At 33.7% G+C, this 22,584-nt stretch overlaps 1 protein-coding gene across 1 annotated transcript in view; it reads left to right on the forward strand.

Annotated features, from left to right (window-relative positions):
* LOC124357679 (dymeclin) overlaps positions 1–22,584 on the forward strand; it is a 54,639-nt gene that overhangs the window by 16,852 nt on the left and 15,203 nt on the right. Inside the window, exons 8-13 of the mRNA XM_046809665.1 lie at positions 2,918–3,061; positions 4,172–4,308; positions 6,171–6,296; positions 8,656–8,769; positions 10,877–11,017; positions 14,010–14,183. Coding sequence (XP_046665621.1) covers positions 2,918–3,061; positions 4,172–4,308; positions 6,171–6,296; positions 8,656–8,769; positions 10,877–11,017; positions 14,010–14,183 — 836 coding nt within the window. The remainder of the gene's footprint in view (positions 1–2,917; positions 3,062–4,171; positions 4,309–6,170; positions 6,297–8,655; positions 8,770–10,876; positions 11,018–14,009; positions 14,184–22,584) is intronic.

The following is a 22,584-nucleotide window of genomic DNA, read 5'->3' on the forward strand; positions in this document are numbered from 1 at the left end:
CCTTGATTTACCTAACCCTCCTAAGAGATTTGAACGCTACAATCCTTTGTTATTAATAGGTCAGTATAGAAGAAAGTAGCAACACAAAAATCAATGATTGATGTCATACAGAAGAGGCAGTGGCATTGAATGAGTCTGAAGATGGTAGTGTGGAGCAGAGACATAAGTGTTTGTTTAGACGGTACATGGCAAAGACGTGGTTTTTCGTCTCTTTGAACGGTGTAGTGTCGGTTTCAATGTTTTGACTCTAGTAAAATTTTAGATACAGAAGTACTTACCAAATACTGCCAATACATGCAAATCAATCAAAAACCCAAAACCTCATTTTTTTTGTGATAAGAATTTTTGACGGGTCAAGTGGAGCTATGGAAGTTGTCAGGAGCTAAGAAGGCTGTGTTTGCTCGTTCAGAAAATAACTAGAAAAGTAAGATACAAATATTACCTGGGAGATGGAGTGATTCCAAAGGTTTCAAACAGTAGTAAATTCTGAACCATATGGCCCAAATTTTCATATGAAAAACTGGAATGGTGATGGCTATTGGGCACGTTCAGAAAAAGAATGAGGGGGTCGACTTAGAAAGTTACGGAGAGAAATGAAAGGGGAAAGTATTGAGTGATGGATTGAAAATTGTGTGGAAAGAAAGGAAGATTGACTGATGCAGCTATAGACTCCCTCCAAAATTATTATGGCCTAGCAATAAGAAGAAATACAGACAATTTAGAGAAGATGAAAAAAGATATATATGGGGGCCATATACTTTCACAAATTGTAGTCAACTGACGAGAATCCACATACATAATCTCTGCGATGACTCGTGGTGTAAATATAAGAAATGCATAAAAGAAAATGAAACTTATGAGCATAAAAATTCATTAGAATAAAGCTGTGATGGATGGCCATCAAACCCAACTTTCCAAGCATTGGCTTCACCAGACCTGCTTAAAAAATGTCTCCATAGGTCAAACACAGAATGTAAACGAAAGTTTTAAATTCTGTGTTTGTGGACCGTTTATACCTAAATTAAATTTTGTAGGCCTGCAAACACTAAGATTTGGTGTATTTTTTGACAGTATTATTACTTTTAATGAAGGAAGTCAAGGCAGAATAAAAAGTGCTTGAATGATTCTAGGATATTATAAAGCTAGGCCAAAACTGTGTTGTTTATACCCTAGCGTCAGATTGATGAGATACCGAGTGAGGAAAGCCGAAAAAAGCTGGGTGAAGAAGAGACAAAGCAAGCTAGGAAAACGGGCAAGAATGGTGAGGAAGAAACTAATTGATGATGATAAGGCCCAAAGGAACAAGACTATGAAGCAGGAATGTTTTAAAAGGTACATTTCAATCATATTTTTGTATACATAAAAGTGTTTTGTGAATTACCGAAAATTTACTTTTTTGACATTAAATGTTCCTTTTTTCAGGAACTAGTTTGTCCAATCTTCATGAAATTTATACCATATATATAAACGTACCTATTCATACAAGCCCTGCCACTTTCATAAGTCTAGGTCAAAAATTAAAAAAAAAAAATAAAATTTTTTTTTAAAAACAAATAGGCTAATTGAAGAAAATATTGAGTATCTTAAAAAAATTCTAAAGCCAAAAATATTGATGGAAATCTTTAAAAGTGGCAGGGCTTGTGTGTAATAGTATGTTTTTAGAAGTGCTAAAAATTTCAATTCGTTAGGTAATCATAGTTCTTGAGAAAAAGGAAACATAAATATGTTGAAAATTAACATGAGCTGGTAATAGGGCGAACATCTCCCCTTAAGTAATAAATAAAGTTACTTAATTCTGTTTTAGACAGTAGAGGATATAATGAGTTATTTTTTACTGGATCGTACTTTTCCAAATTAATTAAATTTGATATTTTATAGCAACATAAACAGAAATGAATCAGTTAAATGGATAATGTGAAAATGAAAATAATTAGAGGAAGGTTACACCTTATCTTAGGCCTAAGGGTAAGGTTGTAGCTCTAACAAAGGGGTTATGAGTGAATGGGTTCAATTTCCAGGTAGGTCAATAAAAGTTTACAAATTGGTTTTAGACCATTTTCCACTAAAATTATGTACTATCAATTGAAATTGGGAGGAGAAAGTAGGTTCTTTAACCACTGTGGAACCACTTTTTTAGGCCGTGCGTATCCAAACAGGTGCAAATTAACTTGCTCAATATCAGCAGGACAGTAAAGCCGCACACCGCATCGAAATGCTCATGTTACTATACTATAAACACAGTACACCATTCTGAAAACCATAAAATGTGAAACATAAAAAGTTGCTATTGTAAAAACAACTGAGAAGAACAATAGAGTCATTAGAACTGTGTCGCGTGAGAATAAATTCAAGCTGATTCTTTTAACTTCTATATAAAAAGTGATGTGTACAGAATATTACAAACGTGCTTGGAGAAAAGTAAAGAAATATCTTTGTTAAGAATATCTCAGTATACTGGTAATGGTGCTCACACAGTCCCTACCAATGATATTTGTGTGAAAGTATTTAGAAAATAAAAAATAAAATCAAATGTCTTTTGGGACCTGAGCTTGTCAGCTAGTGACAGCTACTGCATTGCGAGATATTTCATCAGTGATCTGCAATGGGTCCTAGTACCCCCCCAATATTGACACAGTTAATTCATCCATTATTTATTGTCTACAACTTCTTGTATGACAAATAGTTATTTATGACAGATTATTTGGAATGATGATAACAATATTATATATACTCAGTAGTTTTTAGTAATTAAATAACAAACACAACATGCTTATCTTTATATTGTAAGATTCTGTCTGATAAGAAATAACATCAACTGAACTTTACTACATGTGCTCAACCTAATCAAATATTGCTATTCTCCTGAACTGTTTCAAAGCCAATTAGAACTGAGCTGGCAGGGAATGTCATGTTACAGCTGACGTCTGGAGTTATCTGACGGGGGCCCAGGGTCCGGAGACGTCCACACTCGCCAACCAGGCTGTGCTGCTTGTGCTTGTCCTAATCAATCATTGCAGCAATCCTCGAAACCCTTATAGAGAAACTCTCTGCTCCTACTCGGGTGAGCATCACACATGTTTATATTTAAAAATGTATTTAAAGGTTTAGAATAAATTATTGTAGCAGTATTTATTAACTCATCCAATGTTATGCAGTAAAATATGATTTGAAACCCTGACAAAATATCGACAATTCAACATTAAAATGTGCCTAATGTTTAGTAATATTAATTTGTATAAATTAAAATCTGAATGCCTAAAATACAGATGGCGTTATGACATAAAATAATTAAAATATTAATAAAGCCATTATTCTGCAAATGGTGTTTAGTAAAGTTTAAGTAGATACCCACAGAATTGTACATATACCTATGTACATCTCAGCTGGTTTCCTGGACATACCGGTTTTAGGGGCAATAAACTCGCTGATGAGTTAGTAAGAAATGGCTCATGGAAGCACTTTCTTGCATCTGAACCACCTTGTGGTATAAGCAAGTGAACTGCATAACAAGTTATTAGGAAATGATTCAGAGAAAAGAATTATCATTGGTGGCAGAGTTTCTCTGGACAATCGTTTGTTAGGAAGCTCAAACATCCAGTTCATGAACTGGCAGATGAATCTAAACAAAGATTTTCTGATACAGGTTATTGTCTTTATTACTGGACACAGTCAATTCAGGAATCACTTGCGCACTGTAGGATTCACTACTGATGACACTAGGTGTAGACTGTAATCTAGGAAAAAACTGCTAAAACATTATTTTTGATTGTGAGAGCCTTGAGGTTAGGAGCGGAACCCTATTTGGAACCTCTCAGGTAGATGATGAATTCTATGTCAGCATTGGGCAGAAGCTCTTGGGTCTCGTTGAAGATACAGTGGTAGGCAGGCCCTACTAACAGAACTTGGGGTGTGCAATAAGCTTAGGTTGATGAATTAGGAATTTAAAAGTCCTAAGAGGCTGTTGCAGCCTCTTCCAGTCAAAGTGGGTAAGGAACATTATTCCCTCACGCTTGCTACAACCGTTAACAATAAGGGAGCTTATTAATTTTGTAAATTAATATTCACTGTAATTATTGTAATTTTTTAATTGCACTTCATATTTTGTTAGTGCTAATATTTAAGTAAATATGATCACAACTGTTTATTTATCATATATTTTGTCTATTTCTAGATAATCTAGGCAACCTGTTGACATCAATTTGTGCCACGTTAGACAGAGAAGAGACAACATTATTTCTCTACCATCTTGTCCATAGAAACCTCAACTTCAAAACATATCTACTCTCACGTTCAGACATTGAATCCTTGGTAAGTTATCAATCTTACACACTACAGGGTTTATTCTTCCTACCAACTTGTGTTGTTGAAAAATAACAATGAACACATTTTCTGATACATATTAAATTTGTGTACCTTTATTAATAATAGTTATGGGATTTGTTATAACAATGTGCCAGCTTTCCTTCACTCATAAATCATAGATCTAGTTCTGTGTTTCAATTCTTTCTCTGGAATTGTTCGTTTTTTTAGACGTTGAAAAACTGCATAAAAATGTCAACATCCGTAATGTCCAACATTGGTAATCTAAACTCAACATCCGTGTTTACGGACATTTTCAATAAAATATAATTATAATATATTAAAAGTCACATTAGCTGTTATTTAAAGTGAGCAATTAGATAAGAACTAAACAACCTGTGTAGATATTTCTTTTATTGAAATAGATCCACATATATGTATGCAAAATGTAAAAAGAGGTGCACATTTAGAGTAACACTCTTCTGCTGTATGTTTGGAATTCTGACTTGTTCAAGTGACAAGTCTGATGAAAAACAATATGTTATCTGTATGTGAGTTCTGTATATTTTTATTTTCAAGTTAAAGGATTTGCATTGCTTCACACCCATACAAATTTTACTTATAAGGTTATTTCCATGTTCGTTTTTTTTTATTGGAAGAAATATTGAGTTCAGGTTGATATTCTCTTTGAAGTCAAATTTTTATATTCCTTCAAACAAAAAGGCAAATAAACTAGGCAAAACATTTTAATACTGTTTTTAGTACTAAGGGGGTTATAGAATAAAACAAAGTAAATTATAGCTTAATATGATTATGGATACAAATTACATGAATTTTTATGAAAAACTGCAAACATCTCTATTTGAGCTGTAAGAATGAAGACATGCCTCCGTTAAAAGGCATGGCAATTTTGTGATAAATCACTTAGCTGCCAAAGGGTTCAATTAAATTAAAAAAAAATGTAAGCCTAGTCCAAATTATGTATCTTTATACATATTTAGGCATTAATATATTTTTGTTCATTTTTATCAAGGAATCAAATTAAGACTTCCTTGGAAGTCAAAGATTTTTGCTGAATTTACGTGCTAGTTTTAATTTATTCTTCACAATGTCAGTACTGTAATGACCACCGAACTTAATGTATAAAATATAAATATATAAATTATATAAAATATTTCAATGTTTAACATGTTGACTGCAGCAGATGCCCTACTCCGTATGCTGTCTTATTAAAATAATTATCACTCAAGCCGCAGTGGAGGCATTAAACTAGAAATTTGAATTGATGCCATGGCGTATGGTATTTACAAGGCGTATTCAGAAGTAAGTACCGTTAAAAAACCCCCCAAAAAAAAACAAGTAAAACAATTATTTTTCCAATAAAATTTTATTTCTACATGAAAGCCCAAACCTTAAACTATGTACAACATAGTTTTCACTGAGTTTTCACTGATATTCAAACACTTGTTGTAGCGTGTGATCAATTTGTCTATACCCTCTTCGTAGAAGGTTCCCGCCAACGAAAAACCACGACTCCATGGCGGTTTTCACTTCATCGTCGGTCTTAAAGCGTTGACCACCTAGCTCGCATTTCATGTACAGGAACAAGTGGTAGTCAGACGGTGCCAAGTCTGGCTCTTTTATAGTATAGGATGTTTTAATTTGTCTCATAGGACTGCTGTGACATGATATCTCCATTTATAAGTTTTCTATCGAGTGTCCCAATTGTTTACTGCAGATTACCTCTAATTTTGACTTTGGCTAAGATATAGTATTTTATTAAGACTAATTGTATGACATATTGCATTTTTAATTGTACTCTAATAAATGAACCATATTCAACATGAGTTTGGAAACATTGTGTTGTGCAGGTGTTACCGATGCTGTGTTCTGTTTACAACGCCCCAGACAATAACTGCCATCACGTTTACATGAGTCTCATCATCCTTCTCATCCTTACTGAGGATCCTCTCTTCAACAAGACTATACATTCCACAGTCAGTATCAATCTGAGACTAGTATGGTAATTGTTTATCTGGTAGAATTTAGAAGATTCATGTAGAGATTATTTGGGATAAAATCTCAGCATCAAGAAATTGTATTGTTCATCCAACTGTTGTAGAAAAAAATTCCTCTGTCCTGTATAACAAATTACAAATAAGGAAGTGAGTGATAATAGAAAAAAACCACTTCACTGGATCTTTTCCATAAATATTCATATAATTTAATTGCCAGAACAAGTAATATTTGCATATGTGTAACACAATGTAATATATTAAGTACTACTAAGTGTCCTACATCATCCATGACAAAAAGTTTTTGTATATTTAATATCACATGATCTTCTTCATTTTGAATGTATTCGTTCACTAAATAAAAACATTTTCTATTATGAATAACTTTAAATTTTATTTAAATTTCTTGAAACTTGATTGTATTTTATGTAGTTTGTTAATTTATTGTAAAATGTTTTTCCTGGGTATACAATTTGCTTATTGTACATATTTGTTATATGGATTTTGATGTTGACGTTATTTTAATATAATAATATTAGTGGGGTTTTCCTTATGAATCTGTTCGCTAATTTCGGACATATTCAGATGGTTTAATAACCAACATTCTCTAGCCTATTTCTCTTTCCAGCTTGGCTTTCTCTGTCTAGCCAGTCTAATCTTCACCAAACTCCTCGAGTTATTCTCAGGATGAGTGAATCGCCAATTGCTAGGCAGTTGGATGTGTCTTTGTTATATTTTAATAGTAAATTGAAAATTACCACTCCTAGACTACTTATCTCTTTGGCTGATACCAATATAACTATTATTTACATATCTAAAGATAAGTCCTAAGTGTAGCTAAACAAATATAACTTGTAAGAAATTTATCATTTGGTATTTTTAAGCCTATCAATTTGTTTCTCAACCCTCCGCCTGTCATTAAACAGATATCCGTTGTTTATTTTTGTTCCTTGAATGCCAATCAACGGGTATCCATTGATTTGGTCCGCGGACCCACCCATCTGCTTAATCTAATTTTTTATCATTCGTAGTCAATCAAATATCGGCGTGATTCATATATACCACTGAAAAGGTTACCGAACACAGCACTGGTTTTTTTATGTTCTATGATGGCGGTGTAATTTTAGAACGACATTGCTACTTTCGTCTTTGCAAAAAAATAGTTTCACCCACTTTTTTGTTTTTGTAAATCTTTTTATAACCAAATATTATGTATGTGTTATATATTATTTTATGTTTTTAACAGGTAATCATCCCTTTTTTTAGAAACTTATAACAATTTTGGTTTACATTAACAATAAAAAAATCAAAACCTTAAGTTTTCTCCTAATATTATTATTGTAGTTTTACTCTAGTTTATTGTAAATAAAATAATGACAAATATAGTTAAGTTTACAGTTTATAAAAATTTATAAACATTTTTACAAATTTATGTGTTTTTGATCACGAAACCCACAATTCTTGTACTACTTGCAGGTTTCGCACTAAAACTGATTTATGTATCTAAAGACTCATACAAAACTACACATTTTCTAAAACTAGACAAAATTTCTGACCTTCAGCTTATCTTGGAATTTGAAATTTATATACTAAACTATATTTTCCAGGTACATCCTCCCCCTTTTTACATACAAAAAACATTTTTCCACTCACTGTAAAAAAATCATATGAAAATATTTACCATAGTTACTTAATATCATAGTACTATACTGTTCATTGTGAAGAAAATAATACCAAGTACAGTTAGGTTAGCAGTAAAAAACTATTTTTTTTTTTTATAGATTTTAGAAAGAAAGCTTGCAAACTGGGAAAAATGGCTTGGTGTTTAAGGAAAATACTAAGGGCAGTCGGAGGGTTCAAGGAAATTTCTTGATCGATTTCTTAATAATTTAGGTAGGTAGTGTTCATATACAAAGCAAATTGCTGCACACCTTTAAGACTAGAATTTCACTGCAATGTTTTAAAAATGTAATGGGTATTCAAAGGTTAATGGTCCATTGTACATTCACTTTCAAGGACATGTAGATACATTTTCAAATAATTTTTCTTGAAAAGTTTGTACAATGTATGCTTTGTCCAAAGCGGCTGTGCTGGGAAACACTGTGTTAGAATTTTCTGGAATTTATTCAACTCTATTAATAAAATTTGATTGTAACAGAGGTCTTAGTATTTATTATGTACATACATTACTATATTATTTATTCAAATTTAGCAAACATTTTAATAGAATTACTTTACAGATGGCTGGAGAAGTGGTACAGACAATATAAAATATTAACTATGCGTACAGTTGGTGTTGTTTTAAACAAGTTATTTATGCTGTTCATACATTATATTTTAGATGTTGAAGTCTGTGCCCTGGTATACAGAGAGGATGGTACTGGACATATCTCTGGGAGGCTTGCTGATTCTAGTCACCACACGAACAGTTCAATACAATCTGCTGAAGATGAGGGTATGTCTATTTTATGACCATAATTTTAAACCGCTTTTAATAGTTATCTGAGAATACTTCCTTTCATCTATTGTGTTAGCAAGATGGAAGAGAAATAGTTTTTGAAAATGAAACCTTTATATGCTGATGTAGACAAATTTCTTTCACGAAATTACAGGAATATTTTGATAGGTTGAATTAAATGAATCATGATACAGCTCCTACCCTTCCACTTGTTTATAAGGAAATGTAACTTACTGGTTTTCAAAGAGAGAGGACAATCTTTTAAGCCTTATTCTTCCCTTCCTCATAGGCCACTGGCCTGTGCAAGAATTTTATCATACAGATTAGAGGAGAGAGCCTATATAGTGCAAAGTCAATAATACTGATATAAAGTGATCTATGGTCACACTCAGGATTTGAACCTATGCTATCTCTAACTCATATCCAAAGTCAGATGTCATAGACCACTTAAACATTGTATATATTTATTCCTGATCAGGAAATTTCATTACAGTGACATTCAAGTAATAAATCAATATTGTCCAAAAATAATACTCTTTTAAAAAATGAGTAAATGTTTCGGTTGAATTAAAATAATATAATAGTAATATACGTACCTAAAATATCTATCTGGTTACCTGAACAATATGTTCAATTATTAATTAATTAAAAAATATATGAACAAGATTCTCATTTTTATGAGATAATAAGGACCGAAAGAATGCAAATGCAAAACATCATTTAATAGTGGCAGTATGACTGAACCTGAGCCTCACAAACGCCCGTGAGTGAGTAAGTCAGTTCTCCTCACCTCTCTCAGTGTCAACGCACCCGACCCATTAGTTCAGTGAAAACAACTTTCTGATTTACTGTGTTTGCATCACACGCATATTAATTGTGACTTATATATGCGGTGTGTGGTTAATTATTTCAAGTGTTATCCTCAGTGTCATCTATGGTAGTAGCGTCGTTCTGTGAACTTTTCTGTTGATTATGTTTTAGTGTATTACACAAATTTAAATGACGTCTAGAGAAAGAGATCAATTTTGAAAATTTGAAAGTGGTTATGTAAAACAGAAGAAAAAGGACAAACGTGAAACATTTTTAAAATCACAGCTTCAACTTCAAGATGGCAGATCAGCTCCTGTTGAGGGCTTGAGAATCGTGGTTAAGAAAACTGAAATACTGGTAGATCAATCTATTCCAAGTACAAGTAATAAAGAACCAACTGATTTTTTACCGTTTGATAAGCCTTCAGCATCTGATCCTCAAAACCTCTTAGTTTCTACTGAAGCTGAAGGGATCGTTTTTGATAGTAACAATTCAGGTGTTTGACCTATTTCATTTTCAACTGCTACATTTGATAAAATCGTCAAAAGGACCCTTTGCAAGCAACAAATTTTAGTTTTCCTACACAATCTGAAAAAAGACATTTTTACAAAAAAGTCATGAGCAACGGAGAAGAGATGCATAGGCAATGGCTTGTATACAGTAAAACTAAGTGATAAGGCATTTGGTTTATGCTGTAAGTTATTTGGTAACAACACTGGGTCTCAATTATCTTGCAAAGGTTATAGTGATTAGGTACATCTTGGCAGAGGACCTGAATCCTTGAGACATCACCAAAGCGTTTTGAGAATATTATTAGGCTTATAATAACTTTAAGAATAAACTTTTATTGTTATTATTCTAGTTTATTTTATAAAACACTGAGTTCATTGTATAAACCTACAAGAAAATAACAACTCGAAATTATACCAACATGAATGGGAGTTTTGCACATACACAATCCTTTTTCAAACTGTAAGAGAATCCCTCGGTAACATTGTTCAAGAAGGCCTCACAAAATGTTTTGCTCCAGCCCTCACATTTTCTAAGGACGACTCTGATATTACTGTTGCTTATATTTAATTTTAAAATAGACTATAAAATTGCACATTTTTGATTAGAGAAAAGTTTGCATTTGAAAAGGATTTTGAGTGTGGTAATTGTATTAACATATGAAAAATAACACAATTACAAGTGCAAATTATTGTCTGTATTTATGTAAATTATTAGAAATGCTTTGTTAACATATATTATATTATTATTGAAAATTTATCAATCAAACTTTGTTTTCTTGCAGGATAAGTATCTACACACGAACTGCTTGGCAGCCTTGGCTAATATGTCATCTCAGTTCTACCAACTGCATCCGTACGTGTGTCAGAGGCTCATTGGGTTGTTCCAGGTCCTTGCAAAGACTCATGCACGTGCCAACTCTGAGGTATTCACAAACAAGATTATAGGATTTAAAATTTACTAATGATGAACATAAAGTATGTTCATTAACATGCATTGGAATAATTTGCATCTCATAAGATATTTTAAAACCACTGAAGCACATAAATCTCATTATCCCTCTCATATGTGTATGTTTTCTACTCATTCTTCTCCAAAATTCACTAAATGTATTTATTGTGATGGAATCAACCACAACTAACAACCAGTTAGTTGATTTTTATTAACTGGTTGCAAATTATTAAAACACATTAACACTATATTTCCCTCTCTCATGCCGCAATTGGAAGGCCAGAAATACAAATATGTTTTGGTTTGAATGAGTATTTCTTGTGTCAGGAAATGTGGCCATCTCTGATAAAGAACTTTTTTAATGATGAGTAAAGTGAAGTGTTCCTCTGGTTTGTACATGGTCAGCTAGCATTGTTTAATAAAACTATTTTAGCCATGGAAAAAGCAAGTCTAAAGCTATTGATGTTGTAAATGCTTTACAAAAGTTGAAAGAAAATTTACAAGAAAGAACTCTAACTTCATCCCATATAGTGCAAAAGCAGTCCTCTAAGGACTGCAGCGTTGACTGCAGCCAAATCATCAGTGATTTTAATGAATTTTAAAGTCGATCTATCTCTTACACTATACTATGGGAAGATATTTTTGGAGAAGAGATTTTGTCTGGGTCAATGAGAACAGTGTTTTATGGAAAACGTAGTAAGAACTGCAAAAATATTTAATAAAAATGTTGGAAATATCAACGTAAACATGATATCATATTCGTATTACCTACATGAAAAACATGTGTATTGTTGCTAGGTAGTAAAAAATAACTAGTCCCGGCCTTAGTTGTTATATCTATATATACTTATCTATATATATATATATATATATATATATATATATATATATATATATATATATACTTAGTTTTAAATAATCAACAAGAGAAAATTCAAAGGAAAACATTTACATAAAAAATAAACTGTTTATAGCTGTTTGGCTAAAATCCCACAGAGGAGACACGAGAACACTATAAATGAATGAGGAAAGAGTTACAACAATTATTTGAACATTGTTATCATGCAAAGAACTCAATAGTGATAAAATACATCATCAACATATTTTGATAACAATTTGTTACGTGTTTAGTTTTTTAAATTACAACTTCCAGTGTTTGTATTTCTAATGATGTTCAATCATAGTTTTAAAGAAAAAAGTGTGTATGTGTAATTTTAAATATTTTATATTTAATACACCTTAAAACAAATTTCTAATGTATTTGTTCTTCAGTTGCAAAATTACCTTTAGTCTCACATTCAGCAATGGTGAAATATTATGACAAGAGGGACCATTTCCTGTTCAGTAGACAGAATATTCAGATATCAGAATCAAAATCAAATACCTTTATTTTGTAATGTTACATTCATACAAATGAAAATATCGAATTTCAATTAAAAAAATACCTAAAATATATTTTGACTCTTTTTACTATAAGGAGAATACAAATTATAAAATACTCTCATAGGGATATTTTATATAATTTTTTACATTAACTATGAACAGAAAAAACCTATTAGTGATAAAATAAATTAACTTAATTATTTATCCTGACCGAGATATAACAAAACATGGTTACTTACACTAAAAGTTAGTGGTAGTGTGGTAAACCTTGAAGCATTCTTCAAGGCATAGGCCTGCCTCACAATTTGGACACCAATACACTGTGTCTCTCCTCCTTCCATGTTTATTACACACCACACATCTTCTTTGAGGATTGGATTTTTTCCCACTAGCAGGAATCTTCTCAATGAAATGCCTTTCTGTAAGACGAGACGGAGGTGGCTCGGTTGATGGCCTACCATGTACTTGTTTAGGGAACACCAGGTTGATATTTTTCGATAATTTCTTTGATCAAACCTAATCTAAAAGAGAGATGGTCTGTGTTTGGATGTTTGGCCTTCCAGATTACATAGGAATTTAGAATTGTTATATTTAGTAATCGTTTGAACACTTTCAGATACCATTTTGTGCCCTTTCCATCAAGTAACTTTCCAGCATTTGGTCCCTCAAGTCCACTCCACCCATATTTTTGTTGTATTCAACAACAACTGCAGGTTTCAATACTTCTTTGTTATATTTTATACCACGCGGGACGACTATTTTAGCCGGCGGCACTCTAACTGCGCAGTGACTGTCATCAGCTGACCCACTATCGATTGTTTTGCTAAACGGAATCGATAACAATAAATCGATAAATAACTTAACCATTTGATATTTCAACTCAGTAGCTTTAAAACGAGTACGTGTTTAGAATATATTAGTCTATAAATAACCAGTTATTTGCTGAACGAACGATCGAATGTCACAAAACGTACCGCGTACGTCACGGTGCGAGCTCATTGGAATAACGTAAATGTACCACGTACGTCGCAATTCATTGAAGGGTTAAGGTAATGCAAGGAACGTTTGTGCTTGTTCTTTTAAAATCTACATACAGATTTACTATGAAATTGATGAAACAAATTAATTATAATTTGTTCTTAATATATTTGTCTAATTAGAACAGAAGAACTCTTCCAAAGTATATCATCAAGGAATAGTATTAATCGTCCAGCAGAAACTGAAATTACATTTATTGCATGACTGAAATATAAGATGGATTCTCTACCAGCAAGCAAGTATAGGAGACACTGAGGATACTGCTTGAGGTGATAAACTTGTGTCTGTCCCACCAGCTTATCCACAAAATTAACCTGGTATACACTCAGTTTCAGCAAGCAACAGTACAGGAGACACTGAGGATACTGCTTCAGGTGATAAACTTGTGTCTGTCCCACCAGCTTATCCACAACATTAACCTGGTATACACTCTGTTTCAGCAAGCAACAGTACAGGAGACACTGAGGATACTGCTTGAGGTGATAAACTCGTATCTGTCCCACCAGCTTATCCACAACATTAACCTGGTATACACTCTGTTTCAGCAAGCTACAGTACAGGAAGCACTGAGGATACTGCTGGAAGTGATAAACTCGTGTCTGTCCCACCAGCTGATCCACAACACTAACCTGGTATACACTCTGTTGTACAAGAGGCAGGTTTTTGAGCCCTTCCAGCAAGACCCGGCGTTCCAGGACGTCATTCAGAACATCAACATGGTTAGTGGGCTGTATAGTGCTATAGCTATCCAGAAAGTAGATTATATTTTGATATAAACATAAAACAAAGTACAAGAAACAAAATTCTGTTATATACATTAATAAGTGACACTAATATACAACTTTTCTACATAGTCATCATAAAAATTTAGGCACTTTTCATAGCGGTGAACTAGTTTTAAAATTCCAACGATATAAAATTTTGTTACCTGAGACTTCAACTTGATAGTCACACCTTCTCACAGTTCCATGTCGTCATCAAAGCTCTGCGTTGCAAGCCAGGTCTTCATTACTGGAAACAAGTGGTAGTCAGTGGGTGCAAGGTCCGGACTGTAAGGCGGATGTGGAAACACCTCCCACTTGAATACATCCAGGACTTCTTGAGTCTGACTTGCCGTGTCTGGTCGGTACCTATCTTGCATAAAATTTATGGTAACCTAACATCTGCATAACAATTTCGTGTAACAATCTCCTTAATATTTGAGGACAACTAAGTGATAGTTCTGTTATTGTGAATTGCCGGTTTTCTTTAATCTTCTCATCAACTTTAGAGACAATTTCATTGGTCACAGTGCTTTTATCCATCCGCCCATTTCGTTTATCATCATGCAAATTTTTTTATGGATTTTTTATGTAAAAATTGCATTACTGCATGAACGTTTGGTCTTTTTCGCCCTTAGGATTTTCTCCACATATTTGGCACCATGTTCCAGCATTTCTGCCTCAAAGCTTAACTTCAATGATAGTCTGGGGTTGAAGATCTTCTTCCTGCAACTGTGTCATCAGCTCCCTCTTTCTTCTGTTCATCGTCAGCACATAAAGAAGGTATCTTCTGCATCATCTCAAGGTGAATCTCCAAAAACGCAAGCGGGCAACTCTCCTTTCCACATCCTGTGCAGGTATGATCCAAAATAACCATGGCCTGACAAGGACTGTGTGAGTAAGACGTCCACCTTGCCATGCTAAGTGCAATGTTTTCGTCCAACTTCAACGGCATTCAGAAAACTGGCTATCTCTGCATGCTCACAACTTTTGCAACTCGCTCTGCTTCCTCAACTCCGAGCACTTCCTTGCTGTCAAAAACAGGGAAGTCTTGCATATGTTCTTGCCCTTTTAAATCGATGGGCATTACACTTGTGATGACGTGAACCGCTAGTTCAGAGACTGTCCAGTACGAGCTAGCGACCCTCAAAGTGGCTTTTCTCTGAACAGTAGCTGTTCTATTTTGATACTTTCCTCCGAGTGTCGGCCCAAACCTCACATCCATAGAGTAGGATGGAGTCTGTAATCAACATGAAAATTCGCCTTTGCCCTGCAGTCAGGCCTCCGATATCCGCCATAAGTCTGCTCAACACTGCTGTTACTTTAGTAGTTTTTTCTGATAAGTACTGGATGTGCTCCCAAAATGAGAGCTTGGTATCCAGATACACATCAAGATACTTCACTGCAGGCTTTGTACGTGTTTCAACTCTTCCAACTTGAAGTTGAATGATTATAGGAATTCTTTTCCATGTGAACAGCACCAACTCATTCTTTTAAGTCGCTAGTGTTAATCCAAGTTCTAGTAGCCATGAGCTGACACGTCGCACTACAATGTTCTTGTATTTAGACACTTGGATACATATTATACAGGGTGTCAATTAAGTCTGGAACCTCTTTTTTAATTTTTAAACCACAATTTAAAAAAATACCAAAGTTCACACGTGCTTACTGGTGATAGTAACGCACATATCCGCCCAACTACCGACCAGATAATCCCTTTGGGGGACGGTCCACAAGGAGTCAGACAAAATTCTTAAATAGCAGCATAGGTCAAATTTGGTATCAAATTAAAGGTCTTACTTAGCAGAGTACAATGCCGCAAACCGGACTTAAAAAGGTGGATTCATTCAGTAGTTATAGCTATTCGAATTTTAAAACAATTGAACATTGTAAATTATTAAGTATTACAAGTAAACACCAATTTTTAAGTACCTGTGATCAAAGTAAGTGTTCAAAATGTTCCCCTACCATCATCTGACAATGTAGTAATCGAAGCCAGGAATCAATAATTATTATCAATAACACAACTACTGTTAGAATGTGAAAGTGGCAGATTGAGTCATACACAGCATCCACAGAAACTTAACGTTTGGGCAGGTATTATAGGAAATCAAATTATGGGCCCATTATTTACCAATGGTAATTTAAATGGTGACTCCTATCTAGCAATGCTCCAAAATGAGATAATTCCACACCTTTTGAAGTCCGGTTTGCGGCATTGTACTCTGCTAAGTGAGACCTTTAATTTGATACCAAACTTGACCTATGCTGCTATTTAAGAATTTTGTCTGACTCCTTGTGGCCCGTCCCCCAAAGGGATTATCCGGTCGGTAATTGGGCAGATGTGTGCGTTACTATCACCAGTAAGCATGTGTGAACTTTGGTATTTCTTTCTATTATGGTTCAAAAATTAAAAAAGAGGTTCCATACTTAATTGACACCCTGTATACTCCTACAACAGTTTCACTCAAAATATATGTCACATCAATGGATAATATATTTACTGTCATTCTTAGGTTCTAAACAAGAAATCTTTATATTTTTATACTTAAAATTCAGTAAATTTAGAAATTTTCTTCATATCTTCATTTGTCATTTTCTTCCAGAACCTGAAATCACCCTTGAAATTAAATTTCTTTTATTAGTTTATAAGCCACTCCAATTTGATTAGCAGTTCAAGATGAAAGAATTTCTTAATGTTAAAAGAAGTGCTAGCTCACCTGATTTTTAGTCTGCTTATATCATTGACTAATACTGATAAAACTGTTACTTACATCTTCTGGTGGGTAGTTTCAAGAGTTTAACTAAAAATATGCAGAACATACTGAACAACTTTTCATTTAGTAATTTTAACCCTATTGTAATCTCACCATTTTGAAAAGACGTTATTATGTTTTCTTTTACATCGATAAATTTGTCATGCTCAGCATTTTTTTCAATTAATGAAAAAAGTTATACCATGCTATTTTTGAGGCCAAAAGAGTCATAGTTTTATTTTTATAATTTATTTCATTTTTTTTTAATGTTTCAAAAACGAAACTACATAGAAGGCTAATACTATTAAAGATGTAAATTATTATAATTAGTGCTTAATTGCGTTATATGCTATAATAAAGTTAAAATTACACAGAATTATTATGATAAAAGTGCGTATTTGATCAGGGTTATGTGTGAGGTTTACGAATTTGAAAATTTGGTGTCAGTACCAACTTAGGGCCACCAACGTTTCGTTTCAAGAAAACTTCAATTTGATTATGTGGCTTACTGTTCAATTTTTCCTGTTCACCTAGAGATTTTTAAAAGAAAACACACAAAGCTACTTAAACACAATTTAGTGTTATGTTTATTTATAAACAAACACAACATAGTAAAAAATGATAATCAGGTATTAATGATTACAAGAAATGTTCGAAATGCCTTACATCAATTTCTTTTACACTGGAACACCATCTGACAGGTAACAATATTAAACTGTTCAATGGCAGGCTGTGTTTTTGTATAATGTAAGCATTGTTTACAAAACTTATTAAAAAAATACTGTTTGTCACTTAAACATAGTCATATATATATCGATGTTATATAAATATATATATACTGTATATATATATTATATATATATATATATATATATATATATATATATTATATATATATATTATTTATATATTAAAAGTGAAATTATGAAGAATACACTGAACTAAATTTTAGACCTTAAAACATCTTACTGTAAACAAGTTTTTGCAGTAGATTTAGCATTCTCGTCATTAATAAAAAACAACTTTAAAAATAAAAAATTATTATGATATTTATTCAGACAGTTATATTGCATCATGGCCCTATTGCTCTTTTAGCTAAAAGCTAAGTACGAGTAGTATGCTCTAATACTTCTTTTGTTTAAAAAAGAGAGGATAATACTTAACTACATGGACAGCGATAATAACCTGACTAATACTTCCACTTCATTTATTATTCATTAAATGGGTTGGATCTATTATTGAACTAAAGGCGAATTAAACTATAGTATTTTATGAGGCATCAATGTATCACTGATCTTATTTTTATTGCATTTTTTCTGGTTTTTGTTTTTAGTGATCACCTCTGCCTTTTTTAAATGTGTCAAATTTTGAAAATATTTTAAATCCTTCAAAACTATCAGCTTTAACCATCCAATTCAGTGAAATGAAAACTACCTCTTTAGCGGATGTGACTTTCTTAAATACAACTTAAACAAACAGAAAATACAGTTTTTTAAGTAGATTGTGAAAAAGATGAACGTCAATGAACAGTCAAGAATCTACTTGTAGTCCTAAATCGTACCGAGGAAGTAATCTCGTTATTGATTTCACGCTTACAACACCTTTTAGCTATTTCAGGGCGGTTATAATTAGATGGACTCTTTTAAAACAGATACCCCTAACGAAAGCATGTTTCATTTTCACGATGATCATATTTCAAGTCAATAACTTTGACTCGTATTTCTAGTGGTACATTCGAAGTCAGCGTTCCTTGCAGCATTCACGTCTTAGTGAAAAACGTGAAGCTTGAGTAAATAAATAAACGAAAAAATGCTCACAATTATTTATAGTAGTGCAAATGGAAAAAATAAAGCATTATAGTTTACTTGATATAGAACAGAACAACAGAAATAGTACCCGAGAAAAACATGATGGACATGGGCTGTGCTGAAGCCTGATCAGGCTCAGTGAAAACGTGTGTCATGCAAAAACATGATGTCTAGAGATAAGCTGCCTTCCTACTAGCGTATCATTCAGGTCTAACTGTGTTCTCGGAAACAATTCATTCATGACAACAACTGTTCTAACAAAAATGTTCCTTTCCCAACCCTATTCATCAACATTCTTCCGTAAAATATTCAAACGCTAAGCAACATTTTTTGTATGTCTTATATTGAAATGTACGTGTAAAATAGATTATAATGTTCAAAATCCAAATTGTACCTAGCAGTAGTTACATATTCTTCCAAGGTTGAATTTAGTGAAAGTCTGGGAAGAGCAGTAACATATTACGCGTGTGAAATATAATTGTATATATTATTATGTTGAAGACAGAGATTATATTGGATATTCTGTTTTAATCACTATGTCACAACAACCAACATTGTATAAATGTTTATTTTTTGAGGCCTTTCGATAGCAAGGCTATCTTCGTCAGACACACGAAAGTTGTCACAGGTTTCGCTGAGGTACCAGCAAAAGTGTAAGTCTACAGCTAAGTTAGATCTCCTGCGGACAGATAACAGACATTTTTACATCCCTCGGTTGGCAAAAGCGAAATTGCGCTGAAATCAAATCTTGTCACGAACTTTTCAATATAACTTTCTACTCTATTATTTCCTTTTTACTGTATCAATAACCTACATGTGTTAAGAATCTCAAATGCCTGTACTCAACGTGTTTTAAAAAAGTATTTTATTTTATTTTGCAGTTTATTCATTTTGTTCTGCTCTCGTTGCGATAATGGTTACCATACGACCAATGTAAAACTATTTGCTAACGCTCAGCCAAATCCGATAGAGTGACAAGAACCATAATCAAATTCAGTGTTGATCGTATGGAAATTAAGGTTCATTAAAAATATCAAGTTTATAGGTAAGTTTGTTTTTGAGATATAGTGCGGACATTCGGAGATAAAATTTGTCCAACCCCACGAGTGATAGGCTTCGCTAACGCTCAGCCAATTGCTTAAAAACATCTTTCAGCTGTATTACAGCGTACATGACTTGACGTTAGTTTGAGAGGTACAGAGAAGTTAGGTAAAATCTCTACACAAGACCAGAGCGACATTACAATGTTCACGCGCTTATGTTGGTGAAGGAAATTTCCAGAACTAGTGGCTTACATAACTCGTTAGGTAAACCATACTATTTTAATATGTAATGTGGAATATATCTCACTGATTTAAACTAAACATCAAATTCTGTTGTATTTATAAATGAATGAACCTCTTTATTGCTCCCAAAGCAGTTCCAATTCCAAAGTGGTTTCATCGAGGCCACTCGGGAAATTTTATGGGATTGTTTCAATTGAAGGAGCGACCGTCGGACTGAAGTATTGAGTTAGCCGGTGGTGTGGTGTGTGCCGATGGTCGTGGGGGGGAGTGGGACATATTTTCAGGGGTTCGACGAAGAGGAAGTGAGTTGTAGCTGATATGGCCGTCATTTTGGCAAGGGCCTCGGCCCATTGTTGTAGAGCTGCTCGACGCTACTTCTCGTCAACCGTCCGCACTGTCTCGCCACGTCGCGCGTCGCACACCACCCCCGTCGTACCCTGGATGGTGGTCGATTACTATATTTGATTACTTCATTATTGATGTAATGTACCCAAAGAGCTTATGTTGAGCTCATTATGACTGAAGCACAGATCAAGAAGTTTCTGTTCGTAACTATACAATGGTGTTTTACGTTATTGTTTAGTTGAACACAGAACGTAAGCTGATGTGTCTGATCTTATTGCTCATCACTGAAACTCAATCTGCCACGCCATAATGTGGTCAGCGTTCACGACCATTAACGTTTTCCTAACGATCGAACACCTTATATCGAAGTTAAATCAGTGAGATATATTCCACATTACATATTAAAATAGTATGGTTTACCTAACGAGTTATGTAAGCCACTAGTTCTGGAAATTTCCTTCGCGCCCCATCGTGAACATTGTAATGTCGCTCTGGTCTTGTGTAGAGATTTTACCTAACTTCTCTGTACCTCTCAAACTAACGTCAAGTCATGTACGCTGTAATACAGCTGAAAGATGTTTTAAGCAATTGGCTGAGCGTTAGCGAAGCCTATCACTCGTGGGGTTGGACAAATTTTTATCTCCGAATGTCCGCACGATATCTCAAAAACAAACTTACCTATAAACTTGATATTTTTAATGAACCTTAATTTCCATACGATCAACACTGAATTTGATTATGGTTCTTGTCACTCTATCGGATTTGGCTGAGCGTTAGCAAATAGTTTTACATTGGTCGTATGGGTAACCATTATCGAAACGAGAGCAGAACAAAATGATAAACTGCAAAATAAAATAAATACTTTTTAAAAACAGTTGAGTACAGGCATTTGAGATTCTTAACACATGTAGGTTATTGATACAGTAAAAAAGGAAATAATAGAGTAGAAAGTTATATTGAAAAGTTCGTGACAAGATTTGATTTCAGCGCAATTTCGCTTTTGCCAACCGAGGGATGTAAAAATGTCTGTTATCTGTCCGCAGGAGATCTAACTTAGCTGTAGACTTACACTTTTGGCTGGTACCTCAGCGAAACCTGTGACAACTTTCGTGTGTCTGACGAAGATAGCCTTGCTATCGAAAGGCCTCAAAAAATAAACATTTATACAATGTTGGTTGTTGTGACATAGTGATTAAAAACAGAATATCCAATATAATCTCTGTCTTCAACATAATAATATATTACAATTATATTTCACACGCGTAATATGTTACTGCTCTTCCCAGACTTTCACTAATTTCAACCTTGAAGAATATGTAACTACTGCTAGGTACAATTTGGATTTTGAACATTATAATCTATTTTACACGTACATTTCAATATAGACATACAAAAAATGTTGCTTAGCGTTTGAATATTTTTACGGAAGATGTTGATGAATAGGGTTGGGAAAGGAACATTTTTGTTAGAACAGTTGTTGTCATGAATGAATTGTTTACCGAGAAACACAGTTAGACCTGAATGATACGCTAGTAGGAAGGCAGCTTATCTCTAGACATCATGTTTTGCATGACACACGTTTTCACTGAGCCTGATCAGGCTTCAGCACAGGCCATGTCCATCATGTTTTCTCTGGGTACTATTTCTGTTGTTCTGTTCTATATCAAGTAAAACTATAATGCTTTATTTTTCCATTTGCACTACTATAAATAATTGTGAGCATTTTTTCGTTTATTTATTTACTCAAGCTTCACGTTTTTCACTAAGACGTGAATGCTGCAAGGAACGCTGACTTCGAATGTACCACTAGAAAATCGAGTCAAAGTTATTGACTTGATATATGATCATCGTGAAAATGAAACATGCTTTCGTTAGGGGTATCTGTTTTAAAAGAGTCCATCTAATTATAACCGCCCTGAAATAGCTAAAAAGGTGTTGTAAGCGTGAAATCAATAACGAGATTACTTCCTCGGACGATTTAGGACTACAAGTAGATTCTTGACTGTTCATTGACGTTCATCTTTTTCACAATCTACTTAAAAAACTGTATTTTCTGTTTGTTTAAGTTGTATTTAAGAAAGTCACATCCGCTAAAGAGGTAGTTTTCATTCACTGAATTGGATGGTTAAAGCTGATAGTTTGAAGGATTTAAAATATTTTCAAA

This window comes from Homalodisca vitripennis, chromosome 3 (assembly GCF_021130785.1).
Source record: "Homalodisca vitripennis isolate AUS2020 chromosome 3, UT_GWSS_2.1, whole genome shotgun sequence".
Taxonomy (NCBI): Eukaryota; Metazoa; Arthropoda; class Insecta; order Hemiptera; family Cicadellidae; genus Homalodisca; species Homalodisca vitripennis.